The sequence below is a fragment of the Amyelois transitella genome, chromosome 14 (genome assembly GCF_032362555.1).
Source record: "Amyelois transitella isolate CPQ chromosome 14, ilAmyTran1.1, whole genome shotgun sequence".
NCBI classification, from domain to species: domain Eukaryota; kingdom Metazoa; phylum Arthropoda; class Insecta; order Lepidoptera; family Pyralidae; genus Amyelois; species Amyelois transitella.
Window position 1 is genome coordinate 5,729,422 of NC_083517.1, and position 17,205 is coordinate 5,746,626.

The 17,205-nt window shown below is 34.2% G+C and overlaps 1 protein-coding gene across 45 annotated transcripts in view; it reads right to left on the reverse strand.

The window, feature by feature from the left end:
• LOC106135349 (cell adhesion molecule Dscam2) overlaps window positions 1-17,205 on the reverse strand; it is a 66,720-nt gene that overhangs the window by 42,600 nt on the left and 6,915 nt on the right. For 16 of the 45 annotated variants that reach the window (XM_060948005.1, XM_060947978.1, XM_060947965.1 and 13 more), the window contains exons 3-5: window positions 7,579-7,763; window positions 6,505-6,643; window positions 1,281-1,460 (exon numbers count right to left, since the gene is read on the reverse strand). In XM_060948005.1, the coding sequence (XP_060803988.1) occupies window positions 1,281-1,460; window positions 6,505-6,643; window positions 7,579-7,763 (504 nt within the window). Of the gene's footprint in view, window positions 1-47; window positions 228-1,039; window positions 1,220-1,280; window positions 1,461-2,750; window positions 2,913-3,136; window positions 3,308-3,423; window positions 3,586-3,653; window positions 3,816-3,882; window positions 4,057-4,160; window positions 4,323-6,504; window positions 6,644-7,578; window positions 7,764-17,205 lie in introns of all 45 variants that reach the window. The other 29 variants (XM_060948002.1, XM_060948003.1, XM_060947984.1 and 26 more) reach the window with 8 other exon arrangements.

Here is a 17,205-nt window from a genome sequence, read left to right on the forward strand (position 1 = left end):
TCTTGAGGTAGAGCCAATAGGGCTAAAGACCAAAGTGTGTTTCGTACCATCTTTATTCTGAGCAGATTCAATTTTAATTTCAAGCTCGTTTGAATCCTCGCTGATGATCCATGATATTACAGTAACATACTCCGAAACAAAGCTAGGGATATGACATTTCAGAATAGCAGCGTTCCCACGTAAAACATATTCTTCCATGAGATTGACAGCGTATGCCTGAGAAACCACTGAAACAATATCTCAATCTTATTTGTTGCAATTAGTTATAGTACATATAAATCTATGCCTAATATAAACCAAGTTTGCAATGATAGAAACTTGATAATATTTTACTAAAGTCAATATATCTCCTAAATCAACAGGTCAGGACATAAAGGATTAGAAGGCTAAGGAGTAGGATTTCAACAACTTGCTAGTTAACTACCCAAACTAGAAGAATCATCAATTTTTATTTCTGTCTCATTTTCATCTTCCGATATAATCCAAGAACTAACGATGACATATTCAGATACAAAGCTGGGTATTTGGCATTTCAGAATAGCAGCATTTCCACGCAATACATATTCTTCCCAAAATTTCACATCATAGGCTTGTGAAACGACTGAAATAATCAAACATTTTATTTTTATTTGGAAATGTTTTAAAGTGTATTTAAGTCCGACGAAACCCTAATTAAGACAAAGCGAACTACCCTATTCAAATTAAAGATGTGATTAATAATGATGGATATAGGGATTTTTGGAAACTGGGGGAAATATTCACCATTACCTAGATTAGAATTGGTGTCTAAATTTATCTCGATATCATCTTCATCTATTTCAGATATGATCCAGGAAGTTATGGTAACATACTCAGAGACAAAACTTGGAATGTGACATTTTAATATGGCAGCATTACCACGTAAGACATTCTCTTCCCAAAGATTCACGGTATATGATTGCGACACCACTGCAAAAATATTTATACTCAAGCTTTTAAAATCGAGGAGGTGTTAGCTTGAGGATAGGGACAGGACATACATGAACACATTTTAAGATACCTAAATTATTGGATTCATCTATTTTAATTTCAATTTCATCAATCTCATCTTCTGATATTATCCAAGATGAAACAGTAACATATTCAGTTACAAAACTGGGTATGTGACATTTAACTATCGCTGAATTTCCCCGCAGTACGTTCTCTTCCATCAAATTAACAGTATATGCTTGAGAGACAACTGAAATAACAAGGTGTTGGAATAAGGATAGGTAGCTTTTTGTAGGCCTATAATAGAGTACCCAAGCTCTTATTAGAATCTTCTTTTATTTCCATTTCTTCTGAACCGTCTTCAGATATTATCCAGGAGGAAACACTCACATATTCTGTGACGAATGTGGAAATATGGCATTTTAAAATGGCTGCATTTCCACGTAATACGCTTTCTTCCATGAGATTTACGGTATATGCTTGGCTCACTACTGTAATATCGAAATTTAGAAAAAAAACAAATTAGTTTGATCATATAACAAACTAATTGGAATAATTTGGAAAGGATTTAAAGGAGGTAAAGCTATGGTTTTATCGGCAATTATTTACCCTCTTCGGTAACAGTGCCACTCAATTTTATTTCCTTTTCTTCTTTATCTTCGAATCTACTATGACATATTCCGATACAAAACTTGGAATCAAACACTTCAATATAGCGGCATTGCCACGTAAAACATTCTCTTCGACCAGATTAACAGTATATGCTTGAGACACAACTGAAAAAACAACCTTATTTACTCTTCTAAACAAGAGGATGACTGAAAGTCGCCTCCGTCACATAAAATGCGCCAAAGCGATTTTGGCCTGTCTCTACATATTTTCTATACAACATGCCTAGAATGCCTTAGTAATTCTAAAATTATGAAAGGTCAAGGACATAGAAAGGACCACTTTTAACATTAAAATGAAAAACGGAATACCGTAATTGTCATTAAGTACGTATTCGCCACCTTCAGTATCGTGCCAAGACACCACCTGGACATGATCAGATACAAACGAAGGAATGTGACACTTGAAAACTGCAGCATTGCCTCGAATGACATAGATATCATACACCTGCGACTCGTAGAACTGATTTACGGCTGAAAACCGAAGAATTTGTATTTAAAAAGTAGAATATAATTCGTTTGACTGACTCTTGGGGATTAGGTAGAGCGGATAGGAACAATTGGGGTCAGGCCGACATTTTCAATTACCGTAATTGGTGTTGGAACTATTTAACGAAAATGCTGTGAGGGACTCTCCGTCCGTCACCCATTCTACAATATTAACGTAATCCGCCACGAAAGAAGGAATGGTACATTTAACAATTGCAGAGTTTCCACGCAGAACATCTTCATCGATCACGCGAGGTTCGTAGTTCTGATGTACCACTGCAGATGACAAAAAAAACCGGAACTAAAGATTGCCATTTTAGGTTTATTTTGAAATTTTTGTGGAAGGGAATTAGGAACTTATCTATAAAATTATAACTCCTAACCAGAATATACATTGTTTTGTTCCTCAGCTGAAATCGTGTCGTTGTCCATAATCCAAGCTATGATATGAACAAAATCCGCCACAAAGGAGGGAACGATGCACTTTAATATTGCTGTATTACCACGTAAAACGAACTCATCGTTGACTCTAGCTTCATATGTTTGTAGAACAGCTGTGACAGAATTAAATATAATGGATAAAAGGAATAGGACATAAGACCTTCAAGGAATTATTGTATCTACCCGCATCTTTTCCCGGATAATACGAGCCACCTTCGCTGTCTGTCCACATTTCAACATATACAAAATCCGATACAAAGCTTGGTACTTCACACTTCATAATAGCTGCATTGCCGCGAATAACGTACTCATTATCAGCCTCAGCCTCGTACGGTTGTGACACCACTAGACAGTACAAATAAGAACATAAAAAAAATAACTATACTCCAAGGCACCCTCTTGAATTGGTACTGTTTCATACTAAGTGTTTTAAGTATTATACTATGGAAAATCATATTTTGCCAATGCTGTTCCTAATTGTAAATTAATTTAAAATCAACACAAAAAGACTGGATGATATAGGGAAGGATAGGATAAGAAGACCAAAAGTAGTGATTTAATAACTGTACCATCCGACGGCTTAGTGTTATTTATGGTCAGTACTTCTCCATCTTCTATGATCCAAGCTTCGACATATACGAAGTCGCTAACAAAAGATGGAATCTTACAGTGGACAATGGCAGTATTCCCTCTAATCACGTACTCATTTTCGGCTTCGGTCACGTAATACTGCGACACGACTGTTGAATATCAAACAGATACTTAGAAGGGAACGATAGGCTAAGGTGTGGGACATGTGGTCAATATGGGAAGTAATAGAATAGATGTCATTGTTAGCGAGCGGGGCTATTGTTACCGAGGTCCTCAGAATAATTAATGACTGTTCCTTCTTCATCAATCCAGGCCTCTACCTTAACAAAATCCGCGACAAAAGAGGGTATAGAACATTTCAATACTGCAGCATTTCCACGTATTACATACTCTGTAAGGATCTCGGCTTCATAGAATTGATTTACAACTGAAAATAAAAGGGATAAGGGATTGGACGTTAGTAAATACATGTTGTAGAACTAAAATTACTAGTACCGATGTCATCGGTCATTAAATATTCTCCACCATCAGAGTCCACCCAAGCCTCAACTTTGACAAAGTCAGCCACAAACGAAGGAATGTTGCATTTGAGGACCGCAGTATTTCCGCGGATGACATATTCGGAGACCACTTCAGCCTCATAATACTGGGTGACAACTGGAATTGTTTATAAATATGGATAGGAATGATAGCGGATTTGCATAAGTATAATGTCTCAAAATACCATCATCCTTAATATCTTCAATAGATCGTGTGTAGGAATTGCCAGTTTCATCATGCCAAGATACAACACTGACAAAATCCGCTACAAAAGAGGGGATGGAACATTTTAAGATAGCGGAGTTTCCGCGTATAACATATTCATTATTAACTTCTGATTCATACAACTGCTGCACAACTGAAATGATTACATGATAAATTACTTATTAAAAAACAAAGGATAAGGGAAGTGTTGGAGGGTTGGCAAACTGGTAAAAGGTGATGTACCGGAATAGGATTAACCATAGTTATCGCCAGGACTGAAGTCTTCGTTCTGATCGGTATGCCAAGACAACACCTCAATGAAATCGGCGACGAAGGAAGGAACCTGGCACTTTAGCACGATACTGTTGCCCATTATAACGTACTCCTTGTTTACGTCCGTATCGTATTGCTGTGTTACCACTGGTAAAACAATATGCTAAATCAAAGTCATAATATTGTTAGAACTATAGAACAGTAAAAACAAAATGTTAATCTGAAAATATGTAATTGTCGTACATAGAAGTAAAAAACATCCAGTCCAAAAAATCGTTTACTTTTAACGTTTTTCATTAACTCATATTTTAAAAAAAAATATATTAATTATTAGTCATTTATAAAAAAACATGATTATATACCAGTTTCATGATTATATTCATGGCCTTGGACTGGGTATATGCAGAATTTGCAGTTCCTTCAGTTACCGATATGAATGACAAAAAAATATCAACATAATTTGTATTAATTCAAAGCGATTAAGGAATATTCAATATAAAAAACGCGAGAAAAATTAATCTTACAATTTAGCATTCATAATTAGAATTTTAATATAACACCTTGAACTATTAAAAAATTAATGGTATTTGTGTTGACATGAAACTGCTCAATTATGAATCACTTAACCTCTGTGTAAAGTGAACCCAGTAGTTAACCATGGTTATTACATTAACGTCTTCGAATCGATTCATTGGTCGCTCGCGTAGAGTCGGGCTGATTATTTAATTGACTTAGTTCGGCCTGGCCCTTTAACGTGAGGTCAGCGTCCTACCAGCTTGTCACTATAGATACCAATAGGTACGATAGTAAATTAAAAGTGAAATTGGAAAAAGCATATAATTAGAACTATACATTATGAATACAACGCTGATAACCCTTGTGACAGCTCGAGGTGCGGCAATGTCACAGCGGGATGCTAGTACTCCTAGCTACAGAGCTAGGAGTACTTTGTCTATTTTTTAGTATTCTTAAGTACAGACTTAAAGTACATTATCCAAGAATAGTATAATGACTTCAAATTCAGTTTAAGTGTTTTATTATTGTAATTACAAAGTTACCATGAAGAACACCGATGACTAAAATTTACTGATTCATATGTAAGTATAGTGACAATGATTCATCTTGATGCCGTGTCTTAATATTAGAAATAAAATTTTTATACAAAACACCTCAATCATTTTGTAAATATCTATTAAAATTTTTGAACAATGATTTTATTTAAAGAATTTTAAGACAGGGTTCTACTATGGAGGTTTTCGTACAAAACGTTCCTAAAAACATCAAAAACCATTTTGTTTATAGACCCTCTTGTTTCATTAATCGGTTAATAAATATAAGGTTTTGTAACTGATCGCTTATTTTATCATCTGTCTTTATTACATAGTGGTATTATTACTAGTGGAGTGGAGAAGTCATTTAGCAATTAATTCCGAACGCTGGACGCGGCACCAAATTGTGATATTAAAGTTCCTGTTTGAACATTGTGTTAACTTATTTATTAAGATAACCTATGTTTAAGTTTATTCACTTCGATATTAAAAAAAAAATCGCTTTAATCCTGACAAATGTAATCCTTGCACATTTTTGACGTATTTAGATTATGAACATACGCATTTTTTGAGTATCTTCTAAATTTAAATATATAAAAGTTTAAGAAAAATGTGTTAGATGATTAAGTCACTTGTAAACAAAATAAAATACACACACATCAACATCCAGAGTAAGAAGTATCATAAATGTAATTCATAACCCTGGTCATTGTCAAGATTTATATCAGTATAACTTATCCTATGTAGAAATCTGAGAATGAAAAGGCGGAGCCAAGATATATGCATACATCGTATGAGAAAATGTTTTATTTTTACTCTTACAATTTATTTTCAAGCTATAAAACATAAATCATAGTATTCATAAATTCTCGCTCGCTATATTCACCTCATTATTTTCATCTGTCTACCAGAAACTTGAAAATGGTCTTTCAACTTGTAAAACTTTTGAAATAATTTGACTGCCTTTTTCACTCGTATGATTTAATAAGAAAAAAGAACATTACATTTCATTAATTTTGTAATTCCAAAGGTGTACTATCAAAAATAGAACTTATTTTAGAAAAATCACAAAAAACCTTGTAGAAGGTATTATCTATAAATAGATAAGAGCTCCGGTAACCGTTTTCCATCAGATACCTAGTCTTACACCTGTTTTGTAAATTATTATACAGGGCAGATATCAGATAGAAACAAATGTGATATAAAATTGGATTAGAATCGCAAATTCAGTACAACTTTGGAATATCAGCGATACGTGAATGTATTTTAGCCAAACTTACCAGCTCGCAGGTTGACATCCCGGGAATGTATGGTACCGACGGGGTTCCGAGCTAAGCAAGCATATACCTGCGCATGCACTTCTTGTCGGTAGTCCTCCGCGCGGAAAGGGGGGAACACCAAGTTGCCATTCGGTAGAACCTGTTGGGATAAATTTCTTGAAAAATGAATTGATACGCATGGAATACGATATTGATACGGATGGAATTTAGTCAAGGATTAAAAAATATATCTAGATATTTTATTTTTTTATTTGTTTCCCATTATAACTATTTGTTTAAATAGTTAAAATACCAGTACAAATATCTTTAAATTTATAAAGATATTTGTGATTATTTCGATGAAATTTCAAAGATATATACTTAATTCATTATGCCGATAATTTCATCGAAGATCGAATGATGAAAATGAGCTTGAAAATAATATTTGATAGTTCTTTGCCTTAATACAATGAGCCTGAATGTAATGATTGTAGGCAACTTTCTTGCTAGACGCCCATAGCAACGGTTGCCATGGTTTTATTAGTGATTTATGTCAAAAATAATTTTCATTGTAAAAGCTTCTCAATTTTTATGTTTATAATATAATTATTTTAAACTGATTATTTTCTCCTCTTTTCTCCTTCTTTCTTCTGTAGGAATAACTAACTTTAATAACTATACTTCCTACAATGATAAATGTGGGAATATAGAACAATAAGTATAAAAGGAGTGTGACAATGGAAAGATTTTGTCTCTGCCTGGGAAACAGAGGTTTATTATCCTTTCTCTAATCCTACTATAACATTTATTGACGAAAGTTATTTTTTTTTTTTTATACGCTAAGTTGTTTTGTAGGAGATTAATTATTTGGTTTAAAGGTATACTGATTTATGATAAAGAATGAGTAGCGTCGATGGGTATCTGCTATTTGATTATTGACGAAAGTTTGTGACGATAGAAGTAGGTATGTTTGTTATTCAGTAACGCAAAATACACTTAATCACTTAGTACACGGACAGAATACCAGGCATAGCACATTCATCTCAAATTCTCACGGGAATAGCCCCAGGTCACAGCTAGTTTGTATATATTTACCTGTCTCAATCCAGGAACGTCGCCAACAGCAGTGCCGTCCGAGCGGACCCAGATGACGTCGGGGGCAGGGGAGCCTCGGGCCGCACATTCCACCACAGCGCCGGTCGTATTGCTGAAATCTACTCGATTCGGGGGCTCCTTTATGAATATAGGGCCTATCGTCTCGTCCTCGCATGCCACTGATCCTGAAATAAAATAATCGTTTAATGTAAAGTGAATCTAGGCAACTAAGGGACTAGGCGCATATTCATCTAATGCAAGCTTTCGTGATGGTCTGGTAACTAAGAAATCATAGTGTGTGTCCACTGCTTCTTTTTTAGGTAGTTAGTTCTTTTCTGATTGTTAAAATCAATCAAGGGAAATGCTTAAACTTAAGATTCTTCTTAAAGGCGATGGACTAGAAACCTGTAACTATCTGAAACTCAATTCCAACAATAAGCGAAAAAACTGAACGGGGCCTTCCTTTTTTTCGAGTTTATGAGCTCTGTCTTTATGCCTTTCTCAGGCCAAAATATAAGAACGTTAACAACACACACGATAAGGTAACCATTAGATCGGTATTTAGGTAAAACATTCTTACTTATGAATAAAGAAACAAGCATGACATGGCTTCAAACCCAAGCGCGAGTCAAGATATAGTTGACACAAGTATGCGACGTCGCCCTTTGCACTATTTAAGAACATCTCGACCCAGTTGTTTCAACCAACGCAGCTTTTATCTACCACAGATAAGATGAATACTTTCAGTGGAATCTCGGTTATATATTTAGTACGGTAATTGTATGAGGGCGTAGGTACTTCATATTCTTCATAGATAGTCTCATATAAAAAATAATTCTATAGGATCGTGATGTCGCAAACCAGAACTTATTTCCAAAGAGATGAGGAAAGAAGAGAAGGTTAATATAAATATATAAATATCAGATGTTACTTCTAAAATTCTAATCTATCAGTATAAAATTTCATCAAAATCGGTTCAGAAGGTTTTAAAAGATTTGTTTTATATCAAATCTATCATTTCTTTAATACTAGTATTAATTGTTTTAAATTTAACTCTGCTCTCAAGACACTTTCAATTGAAAATCAGCGAGCGAAATCAGAACGTAGTGTAGGAAACATGCTTCCCACGGGAACGGGAAAATGGGTTATTATGCGAACGAAGTCGCCGGAAAATAATATAATATAAAACGCGCCATTTTTGTAATACATAAAAAAAAGGCGCGGTACTTGCGATAAAGGACAATATGCCGCGGGCTTAAGTGTAGTGTACTTTATCCTCATAACAAATATTACTGCATGGTGCGTCGTCTGTAGTGTTAATGAATGACCTCATTAGTTAGAATGGTTAACGAAGCGCGTCTCAAATAGACAGATGGTACTTTCAAAATTAATTATTTACATATGCAGTACGTCAACAGAAAGAAAAAAATGTAAACTTTTTTACCTTTATTTCAGTTGTATTGATAAATCCCCCTTTAATGAATACAAGTAATGTGGTCAATAGGTTTAGTATGTAGCTATGTGAATATTCATGTTTATGGTTCTTAATACTTCATTACTTTTAGTTGACTTTCATGTCTCCAGCCTCGGTCATGATCTATAGTGCATTTGTTTATAGGTTTCTGCGCATGACGCATGTAGTAAATAAAATAAAGAGAATTCATTGAAAATAATACCAATTAATCTTATGGACTAGAATGAACCTAAAATGTGATAATTATATTTAAAAACACAATTGCAGGGATACACGCATCAGCGTAAGGCTGCAATTGCATTAATAAATAAATAAAAACATAGAAAGGAAGATTTGTATTGAACAATAATAGAATGCCCAAAGTTCACTTAAAAGAAACGCTACGCGAAAAATTTCCCTAAATTTCAGAAAAATAACACTTCGATCATATGAGAACATACATAGATACATATAGTCACGTCTATATCCCTTGCAGGGTAGACGGAGCCAAAAGTTTTGAAGAGACATAAAAGTCACATTCAGCTGCAGGGCATAAAGATTAATTTAATAACAAAAAACTATTATACCAAAAACTAGTATGCATAAGTCGTTATGCCAAGCTAAAATAGGACAAAAAAAAATTGTCGAATGAAAGGGATCCCTAAAGATTAAAGTGTTGTTAATATAAATTGCAGTCTTGTGGTTAATTCAGTTATGTGTCTGATGATATACTATAAACGTAAAATTATGCTTTGGAATGTACTGAATTGTTTATTGGTTTCATTAATCAAATAGATAATTAAAAGAATCATACGGTAATCTAGCTTAGTGATTTGTTGCACTTTCTGTCAATCTAGATGAGGTAGGTTTCAAACGTATCTCACTAAATGATGAACTTAACTTGAAGTAATAAATATAGGTTATGCAAATAGAAAATCAGAGCTTATTATGTCCTCGTCCCCTATTCTAACTAGCCAACAAAAAGCAAAGGAACAAAAGAACAAGCGCGGGCGTGATGCGCGCTCAACCATCTGACTCGTAGCAGATGTGCGCACGCGCACGCACCTCATTGGTCCATTCCCAACCAAAACGACAGATGTTAAAAAATTAAGATTCGTTTGAGCTGGAAAATATGGATACAATTAAATATTTTGTTAAAAATTGTAAAGTGTTATCTACCAAAGATTTAACTACTTATTAGTTTTTTAGTATTATATTCAAAAAGATCTCATACCAACTGTTGTTTAAAGAAATTGCGAGTGAAATCGTATATGCACGAGACGAGCGGATTTAGGAGCTAGCAAAATCTATTTCTTGTTCTCGACTAATCGGTCCCATAATCTATACATATAATAAATCAGTAGAAGGGTCAATTCTGTAATTACATTGAAAATATTGAAAAAATAAATGGCAGGGGGTGTTACTGGATCGACACCAAACCCAAATATGTGATTAAAAAAAATTTTGTCTGTCTGTATATTCAGACATCACGTGAAAACTAACGGTTCGATTTCGATGAAACTTGTTATAATTATACCTTATTATCCCGGGCATAAAATAGGATACTTTTTATCCTGAAAAAATACGTAGAAAAAAATCTTAATTTTTAAGTTTAAGCGTTCTTCTCTTACTAAAACTTAAAAACATGCTAGGCGAAGCCTAGCCGTATTTGGGTCCAATAATTACTTTAAATGGAGAAATAAACCATCCACGCTAAGACCGACATCTGCGCGGACGGAGTCGTGGGCGGAAGCTAGTTTATAATATATTTTGCTATATCTAATTTATATATATATATATATATAGGTAATGCAAGAATATTAAAGCAAACAAAACCTTTAAATTATATTAAGAACTTAATGTAAATGTAAAATATAAATTAGATATTGTGGCATCTACTAACGGAAACAGTTTTTACTTCACGCGTTTCATTCGCAAATGACTAATTAGCTATCAATTATAAAGCGCTTAATGTTGTAATAATAATAAAAGAATGAAAACCATATGGGCAGTTTGAAAATGTAGATTCTTAAATCTTATATATCTGGAATATTTATAAGATTTAACGGAAAAAAAAACAATTTGTTTCCTGTTTCCATGGAAATTTCAGGATTGGTGTCTTTTCTTAGTGCTCCCCAACACTTTTCATGGAACATACAAGAGGTTTAGCTGTAAGTACGTTGTCTGTCAGTCAGTAACGCAAAAGTTTTAATATTGACTAATTGTGTTGGTACACAACAAAAAAAGGATTTGAATTTAGTAAGCAAATCCATCGTTGTAATATAAATCCCATAAATATAGTAATATATAAAATTCCGACTTCTATGATTGTTTAGAAACACAAGTTTGTAAATGACCAACCATCTTTATTGATACCTATATGTTGCACAAATCAAATTTGCCACTGGCCGTTTATTATGTACTTACGTAGATTTTAAGTGAAAAATGAAGGATAACGCGGATACGTTTCTTTTTCGCTTAGAATATTATATTTATGTACTTATAGATCATCAGAGTTCTGTGATTTTGTCAATGAGTCTTTATAATACAAGTTCAATCTATATATATAAAACTCTTCCGTTACTGAGTGACTGACTGACAGACAACGCACAGTCGAAACTACTGGTCGTAGACAGCTGAAATTTGGAATGTAGGTTCCTTGGGATATGTAGGGGAGCACTAAGAAAGGATTTTTGGAAATTCAACCCCCAAGGGGGGGAAAAGGGGTAAAAACGTTTCTATGAAAAAACTTATTCCTTGGGTTTATAAACTTGAAACTTGGCATGAACACGTACATAGGCAAGTAAATATGTTTGACATTATAAGTTTTTTCAAACTACCCTCCAATCGTGATTTAGGGGGTGCGATTGGGTGACTGATTTATTAACGCACAGCCGAAACCGCTCGGTATAGAAGTCTGAGATTTTGAACAGAGGTTCCTTTAGTAGCATAAGTGAGCACTAAGAAGGGATTTTTGAAATGTCAACCCCCAAGGGGGGGAAACGGGATAAACTGAGCCGGGGCTGCGGGAAAGTTCTAACGAGATACCGTGGCCCCGGAACGCAAAGGGCAACTGAAGGAACGAGGTGGGTTTTAGTCAGTAAAAGTCTGACACTCCCTTCCGTTCCACCCAGAGCGGGAGAGGTCATTTGATGATTTCCCATCCTTAAAAAAAAAGACTTTGTATGACAACTTTCAGTCGTCTCTTTAACATACATAATAACATACATAATTATGTACATACATGCATAACATTAATAACATCACGCCTTTAAATCCCTATTTTGTGTTAACACTACCCATACAAACAGCTAAAAGGAAACAAGTGAAGAGACGAAATTTGTCCGCATCCATTTTCACCTAAATTCTTAACGTTAATGAGATTTACTTTTTATTATCAGGTCAACCTAATAGCCTCACATGTACGTATAACTTCGTAAGAATTTTTTTTCAACTCCTAACCGTTGAGGAGTTGTACCTTCCATCATCAGCTCATTCACATGGGATGATGACTATCAGACGCAAATACTTAAACAGATCTATGAAATTGTCAAAAACGTAATTGCCTGTAAATTTGAGGTTTGCCCTTGATTTCCCTGGAATACCATCATCAGATCCTGACTAGGTAACAACGGGACCAACTTGAAAGTATACTCTACCGAACAAAAAAAGAATCACGTAAATCGGTCCATAAATCTCGGCGTAATCGGTATGCATAAATAAAACACCCGAATTTTATTTTCTATTAACTATCACGAGGCTACATCATCCCTGAGTAACACAGGCTATATTTAATTCCAGTTGTAACAAGATTTCAGCCTGTGGAAGAAAAAGCCCTGTCGAGATCATTAAAAAACGCTATATATAACCGAATTACACGTGGGCGAAGCCGCGGGCGGAAAGCTAGTGATTTATAAATCTTTTGTGCAGTTTTACTTCACAGTATTCTCCAAGTTCCAGCCAAGTAAAGAAATGTTTACATTTTACATAAAAAATGTCATTAATTGCCTACTTTGTAAATATTTATAGCCACATCACTGGCTAACAGTCTGTAGTCGTCACACAGTTTTCAGTTTTCAAATTCTTTACACGTCTCAGGCTTTGTTCTTATGGAATGCGACCAACTGTTTCCCCAGTGCCCGTTAGATCTATACTTCTCAAGAATTTAGTTATCAACACATAGCATTGAGCACCTGAGCAAGATTAAAATCTTTCTAGCTCTTTTTTCACAAACTAACTACTAAAAATCTGAGTAGGTCTGACTGTCTATTCGAATTTCGCAAATACATATTGAGCGGAAATATTAAATTAACCTGGTATGTAATTTTGATGTTTGTACTATAATAAATTGTACTGTATTGTGTATTTGAAATTTATTATTTTTCTTAACAAAATTTAATGTAAGGCAAAAGAGTTGTCAAAATATCAAGCAAATTCTTTCTGATGCTATTACTAAAATTAACAAATATGAAATGTTGCAAGAATTAATGGCTAATTAGTCTTTTTAAAAATATCAGGCCATTGACCTAAGTTCAAAAATGTTATCAGCTCTCTGAAGCTGCTATCTTTGTTTGATATATGAGATAAATTTGATACTGTGGTCGGAGTATTATAAATACCTTATGGTATATTATGTAATTTAAAAGTTTAAATTAAACATAAAAATTTAGATGTATAAACAATGTTCTATGTAATTGGTTTTTTTAGAAAAAGTTTTATGTCTGTATTATTTTATACATTACTAGCTGTGCCCGCGACTTCGTCCGCGTGGAATAGTTATTTTGGGCATCATATTTATTTTTGCAAACATCCTCCTCGGCTTTATCAATTATAGTCAGGCGGTCACGCGTATTAGAAAGAACGCTGGTTCGCCGTATTAAATGTTTCGCTGCAAATTGCTTATAACGACTATATCTCAAAACCTATTCGTCTGATTTATATACTGTAAATGGCAATTTTAGTCTACATGAAAAGCCGAAAGTAATAAACATATTTATTTGGATAAGGATTAATACTGAATTAAAGAAAATTGGTTTCAAAATAACTTATGTTTATAATGAAAAAATAATCTTAAAAAATGAACATAAAAGTGGTTATTGTAAGTAAACCTTAAGATATAGATATATGCTCTCGCGGACTTTTTTGTGGCAAAAAATGAGTACTTCATATCTTTAGTACATTGTTTTACTATATCTTTGTTGGTTTGCGCAGCGTTCGCGTGGAAAGCTCGCAGATGGCCGACTCATTCAACTTTCACCTGCATTGTTGACGTTTTCCGTAGGAAATCCGGGATAAAATGTAGCCTATAGCCTTCCTCGATAAATAGACTATTTAACAGTGAAAGAATTATTCAAATCGGTTCAGTAGTTTCTGAGATTAGCGCGTTTAAACAAACAAACAAACAAAACAAACTCTTCAGCTTTATAATATTAGTATAGATATATGTTAGTATTTTCAATACTAAAAAATATTGCATGCCTGAAGGGGCAAACTGTTGATACTGTTAATGTAATGCCATCTAATATGTCTACAAAGTTATGCAATAAATATTTTGAGTTTGAGTTTGAGTTTATAATACTCCGAAAAAAAGCTCAGCTTGTTTTATTTACCTTTAAAATTTAAATAAATTATTCAAAAATAAATAACAAACAATATTAATTGACATCGCTCTGGACTCATGAACTCTTTTGCCCTAAAAACTCTGGAATGCCTTACCCGAAGTTCTCAGATATCTAACAGGTATAATTTTAAGGATAAAGTACATTATTTCTTCCTCTACGGGAAATGTATATTCTTTCTCAAAAAGCAAATCAGGTAATTTTCATGTTCTCGTACTTATCTTTATTCTTATTTATGTGTGTTTATGAATGAAACATTTTTGTATTTTGTTTTGTTCTCTTAAATTGACACGGATTATTTACATGTTTGCTCCAAATAATGATAATAGCATTAATTAACCCAGCTAATGTAACTTTAATGCTCAATAAAGTTTTAAATAAATAAATATTTTACGAGTACATTTATTAGAAGCCTTGCGATATGTAGAAAAAGTAGACGGACACTATGTAGATTAGGTAGGTCTACAATAGAGATATATAGGTATGTATGTATACCTACTAGAGGTAACTCTTGTATGTAAAAACAGTTTCCTCGTTCATACTTACATACAGTCACGTCTATATCCCTCGCAAGGCAAGCAGAGCCAACTGTTTTGAAATGCGGTCTTTTCAGCCAAGGCCAAAGGTCACTCTAAGCTGCATCATCAATACAATACAATAACTCCTTATTGCACCACAATAAATAACAGAAAATTCACAATCATGTATCATTTTCATTTATTAGGTTTAAAATGAGAACATATTAAGTTAAAGATTAAAACAGTTATTACATATCGGCCTGCATTGGACACTTGATAAAAAATAAGATAGTGTAGAATACGTTCGCATCATTTATAACATGTTTGTTTGAATCGTTTTTAAAATTCAGCCTACGAAAAATAACCCACAGTCACGTGACCAAATGTAGGTGTACGACTGCAGTGCACGTGTGCTGTCACAATCATGTTTGAGCAGTTGCATAAAGCTCGAGAATTTTTATTGTTTGTCAGCCTGTGGAGCGAGATAAAGCATTTATAACAATAGCGATTCAAATCTTTCACTCTTGCCTGGGTAAGATTTTAACAAGTACGGTGATCTCAGGAACTACTCAACTCACCTTGAGTGGTGTAACAGAGGTGGCCTAGGGTATCTTATGGGCGACTGTATCGTCCAGAGGCAGACCTACATAAATACCATACAGTTTTACAACACTCCAGTACTTGTTGTGTATGGGAAAGAGAACACCGGCCATGTCTTGAAAATGCTTTAGCATTTGTACATGGCAAGTGATATGACATGGAGTAAGAAGAACTAGATAAACAAATGAAATAAATAATTGTAGCCTAACTCCAGATAAAAAACAGTAGGCGAGGATTACGTCATTGATAAACTTGCTAGCGAGAGGTCATGTTTTGTACTTAAATCACACTATTATTAAAATAAACGTAGTTTAATAGCAACAAAGATTCTTATGTCTTAAGTGCGAATCTGCAAATATTTACGATTCTTTTAGTACCTAGGTAATTGTTTCGGATTTTACTTAGGATTCCGGTTTATAACTTTCTAAAATAAGCTTCATGTTTGGAGCGGTTTTCCATATCTTGATGTCAAGAGAATTTGTTCTGAAAGCCTTGACTGCTTGAGTCCCGACCGGCCGTATAACTTGGGATATAATTTGTCTTCATCGATTTCTATAAACTCGCCGTACTTCGCAGCAAAACAGGAGCAAAATCCTTTTAAGATTTCTTGCATTATTACCTCAGACGCGACCTTCATGCTCGCAGAAAGGCCAACGTTCTGGTACAGACAGACAGACACCAAGTAAACCTAGTATTCAGACTGGAATCGGCGACCTCACCCACGCAAAGCCGACCGGATCGCGCAAATATTTACTTAATAAAAGTCAGCATAGACAGACGTTTGTTCGAAATACTATTTAGGTGTCGCGAGCCTAATAAATGTAATTTTTATTACATTTCTTAGGCAGATTTTAATAGTACTTAATTTCGAAGCTTATTTCTAAGCATTTAAAATTCAAAAGAATCATATGTCAGTCAGACGCCCAACAATAAAAATGTTTAACAAATCACATAAGTAGTTATTAACGTGAGCATAGATGTTATATTCTCAATCATTTATATAAAAGGTTTGGGGTCCACAAAACAAGTGAGCGATGCTACTGTAAAATTCGTCAAAAAAGTTTACAATCGGCTGCCTGCCTGACCAAACTGACCTTAGGATAATTGATACACTTATTGTTAGTGGATTTATTCTTAAGTAATCCCACAAAACAGTGGAGTGATTGTTCTTTTTTCAAATTTTTCGAGGTAAGTATAGTATTATTGCTTCTTGTTCACCAGATCCCGAACTTTGAAAAAAACAGCAGAATCTAATGTCATACGCACATAGTATGTTCTATATGCTTTCATCTGTGGACCAAGTATATGCATAATTGATCAAAAATCATAAACTCTGAGAGTATTCATTCTAGAATTCAACACAAAAATTACGTTGATATTTTTGAGGCCATCTTGAGAGTGTTTTGGTCATAAACCGCTTTTAATGTGGCGTGGCTAG